Below are 4,394 nucleotides of genomic sequence, written 5' to 3'. Positions count from 1 at the left end.
TGTACTACGAGATTTTTGAACAGATGAGGGGAGTTTTATATGCTAGTGTTTGTGCGAGCGCAGTACAAATCTTCCAGCAATTGTCGATGTGTCAGAACTTACGATGGTAAATAGCATTGTCATTTGTAGCTGTCTGTTATACATGCATAATATACAGGTGCGTGTGTATGCACGTATGTATGTCCACGAGCATATATCTATTTTATTTACGTTCGTTGCATAGAGATGTCTACGTACGTTTCACGAAGTGCGTGCGCATACGAGTGACAGACAAGTATATGTGTACGCGTGTGTGTTTGTTTGTGTGTGTGTGTGTACCTCTGGCTGGCGAGCAGCTCGGCGCGCGTACGGCTCAGCTCCTCACCGACAGCCTGCTTCGCCTGTATCTCCGAGTGCAGCGAGGACTGCAGCGTCAGGATTTCCATCTTGTCGACCTTCTGCGAGCGCCGGTTGCGCCAGCCGCCGGGCCCCGGAGCCCCGCCCCCCACCGCGCCGGGCCCCAGAGCGGAGGCGGGCCCCACGCCGGGCCCCGCGCCTGGCGATGCTGGCGCAGAGGTACGGGACGCGGTTGCTATGACGACAAAATTAATAATAAGTGAAAGTACGTAACGATAGTACGTTTTTTTTCTAATTAGCACTAATGGCACATATAACACCACTGTATAAGCACTTCTCCTACGAATAAATTAATTTCATGTTAAAGATGATAGGTCAAAAATCATCAGATATAGCCCTATAAGAACAAGTCCTCAGACCTCAAGGTGTTGTTGTAAGAGCAATGTAAACTCACCGTGTTTCAGATAATCCAACTCCTCCGTCATCTTGGTGGCCAGCGCTTGCAAGTAGCCCCGAGCCTCTTTCTCGTCAGCCACCCATCTTATTATGTCTGCGATCTGTGAAAGGCAGTTTAACTTTTTACCCGACTGGGATTCAAAGAAAATTATATTTCTTAACGAAATTTGCAAAAAGCGTTTAAGCGTAAACAATGTGGTGGATTTTGAGTTAAAGGAATTGTTGATTTGTAAGTAAATTAAATAGTAGATTTTAGTCGATAAATAATTAATATTTTTAAACCGCCAGAGTTGTTATTGCTAGTATGAGATGTATATATTCTACTTCTATATTCATACAAAAAATAACTATTTTAAAACAAAATCGAAACCTTCAAATTGTCAGAAGTAGATCAAATTTTAATGTCATACTGCATGGCACATACCAGTTTTCAAATAAAAAAGAATCATAAAAATTGTTTCACCCAGTAAATATTTATTAGATAACCAACAATACAAAATACAGTCGAATTTATAACATCCCTCTTTTTATTAAGTTGGTTGAAAGTATAAAAATATCAACCAACATTATCCACACAAGAAATTTGCAATCTATATTTTATTTGTCAAGCTCGTCCAATAAAAAAATCTGAGTTATATTGCTCAGAGGAGAAAGAGACGAAAAGAGAACAGAAACAGACCTGCGTCTCCCAGTGTTGCATGGTGTCTCTCTTTGCGCGCAACTCTTCCAACTCCATCTCTAGCTGTCTCCTCTCGGCTTGCCAACGACGGCCGTTCTCCGCCATCTTTGTGTGAGACATTTCAATTAATCGATTGTTATACTTGTTATTTCTATAATACTCACTACGGCATGTTTGAAAGGCGAATTCAAGACTTTTAAACTACAAAAATTTACGCTCTATAAAAACTCATTTACTCATTTTTATAAGCAGTCACTTAATCAACTGTTCATTACATAATAATCAAATAAGAGATGTATAAATTGCCATTCATCAGCAGCCCATATATGTTCCCACTGCTGGCACACAGGCCTCCTGTTAGGGTTCAGGCCATAATCCACCACGCTGGCCAAGTGCGAGTTGGCAGATGTCACATGTCGTCGAGCTTATCTTAGTAGATATATAAATACAAATCTCATCGCATCGCAAGTTCGGATTTACAACTTCTCTTTAGTACACACAGCAGCGTAGATTGAAAATTTATGTTTCGCATACACATGCGAAACATAAATTTTCAATCTACGCTGCTTCACGAATTAAACCACCTATAAGAAATAAAAAAATCAAGCACCTAGTACAGTGTTTCATAGCGGCATACGCAGAAGAGTGTCAACCAACAACCCATATAGGATGTGTATATAACGAACAATGAAACTCACAGCGTCCAGGTCCTTAGCGAGCTTCCTGTTCTCGTTGATGAGCATCTGTTTGTCCTCGCTGTCCGTGAGCTGCTCCAGCCGGCGGTTCTCCAGCTTCTCCTTCGATGTTTGCAACTGTGGGATAGGGTTTTTTTTTTGTTTTAACCAACAGGAGAGAGATTAATGAATACTATATAAAATGAAACTCAACTAGGTATTTAATTATTGCATTATAAGGACATTTTAATAAAAAAGGTGTATTAATTTAAATAGATTATTACTATAATAAACAAAAAAGTGAACTAAAATAACAACTTTTTTTTTCTTAAGAGTATTAAGAATAGATGCCGTTTGTCAGCTCTACCCACACAAAATTTCATCAAAATCGGTCCAGCCGTATCGGTGGAGTACGGAAACAAACGAAATTGATGACAAGACAATTATATAGATATATTAGAAGATAAGATAATGGCAACACTGAGTGCGGGTAGTTAGGCATTACCTCCCTGTTGAGCATGGAGCGCAGCGCGTCAGTCTCGTGCAGCTGGTCGCGCAGCGCGGACACCTCGCTGGCGTAGCGCGCCTGCTGCTGCGCCAGCGACTCCGCGTACTGCGCCTGCTCCACGCATTCGTTTGACAAAACCAGCTTTTTAATATTTAGTTTTCTAGCATTGAAATGCTTAATAGATGAGAAATTTTGAAAGAGTAGAAAAAATTTGATCGCGTGGCGGGATCACGGATGGCCGAGAGGCTAGGCGTTGCTACGTTGGTTTGGCAATAAGACACTGGTTCGAATCCCGCCTCGTGATAATTTTTTTTTTTCTATTCTTTGAAAATGTCACAAAACTAGCTGTAGCCCGCGGCTTCGCACGCGTCAAACTGCCAGTAATTCAATAGGTATTATTACACATATAAACCTTACTTTTGGAATAACTCTATTAAAAAAAACCCAAACAAAATCCGTTGCATAGTTTTAAAGATCGAATCATACATACACAGACAGACACGGGAAGCGATGTTGCTTTATACTATGTAGTGATAAACACGCTTCAATGATAGAATCAACTATATTATTGTCTCGGTTTCTTTTATACACAGCAAACATAAGGAAATGATTTAATTTCAGAGTTCCTAATGAAAATAATAAGAAAGACTCATGAAACTATTGCATTGTCACCGATGCTTGATAAGTATACAAACAAGTTTGAATAAATCTGTCCGTTTAAATTAGATCAAAATCGAGTCTAAGCAGTCTATTGAAACAAACACACAAACGTACAGATGACGATCTGTTAACTGCAATAATTCATTCTACGACGTTTATAACCCACTAGTAATGCCCCGCGGTTTCACCCATGTAGTACTTAATTTTATAAATATAGCCTTAAACCTTCCTCAATAAATAGGCCATCTAACTGAAATAATATTTCAAATCGGACCAGTAGTTCCTCAGATCAGTGCGTTCAAACAAACAAATTGTTCAGGTTTATAATTATTATATACAAGCAGCAGCGGGCGGGCGCGCTCACCTCGAGCGCCTCGATGTCGGCCTGCAGCTTGGCCACGTCGGCGACGGCGCTGGGCGCCTCCACGCGCTGCAGTCGGAGCGATTCTTCGCGCAGCTTCCTCTCCTATTAATCATAGTATTCCATTTGTACATATGTTTCTCTTTGATTTTATGATCTTTTTGTTTACAGAAAGACACAAAGAAAGAGAGAAAGAAAGAAAGAGAGATGAAAGAATCAAGAGATGTTCTATCGCAGTTATAGTATAGCGTAAGCGTGAGCGCATAATAATATAGTAAATCCATCTCTATGAGGCCATCTAGCTGTTGCTCGCAGCTTCGCCCGTATTTATTCATCAACCATTTATCCCCTTGGAGAAAGAAATATTAAAGTTTTAATGTGGTAGTCGAGCACGCTTTGGGACGAATTGGATCAGCTCGCACCGGGGAGGTACCATAGAAGACCGGCGTGAAATAGCATAGTGCTATGTTTCCTTCGGTGAGTGGCGGAGCCGGAGGCCCATTACATATCCCTACCCTTTCCAGTCCCTTCCTTTATTCCTCTCGTCAATCTTTTCTTAAATCCCTTTCCAATTTCAGCAATTCGGCAATCCATTTATAGAGGCGTAACGTGTGCTATTGACCTAACGCCTCTCCAAGTGTTCATGGGCGGTGGTAGCGCTTACCATCAGACGACCCACCACCTCCATTGCCGGCGGTGACATAAAAAAAAACGATCATT

The 4,394-nt window shown here is 41.0% G+C and overlaps 1 protein-coding gene across 1 annotated transcript in view; it reads right to left on the bottom strand.

Annotated features, from left to right (window-relative positions):
• Positions 1-4,394, bottom strand: part of LOC119835944 (serine/threonine-protein kinase Genghis Khan) — a 49,740-nt gene that overhangs the window by 24,108 nt on the left and 21,238 nt on the right. The window contains exons 21-26 of the mRNA XM_038361078.1: positions 3,678-3,779; positions 2,651-2,764; positions 2,170-2,283; positions 1,472-1,576; positions 791-893; positions 319-571 (exon numbers count right to left, since the gene is read on the bottom strand). Coding sequence (XP_038217006.1) covers positions 319-571; positions 791-893; positions 1,472-1,576; positions 2,170-2,283; positions 2,651-2,764; positions 3,678-3,779 — 791 coding nt within the window. The remainder of the gene's footprint in view (positions 1-318; positions 572-790; positions 894-1,471; positions 1,577-2,169; positions 2,284-2,650; positions 2,765-3,677; positions 3,780-4,394) is intronic.

The sequence above is a fragment of the Zerene cesonia genome, chromosome 22 (assembly GCF_012273895.1).
Source record: "Zerene cesonia ecotype Mississippi chromosome 22, Zerene_cesonia_1.1, whole genome shotgun sequence".
Taxonomy (NCBI): Eukaryota; Metazoa; Arthropoda; class Insecta; order Lepidoptera; family Pieridae; genus Zerene; species Zerene cesonia.
The sequence above is the reverse complement of the archived record's forward strand: the minus strand, read 5'-3'. Positions and strand labels throughout refer to the sequence as shown.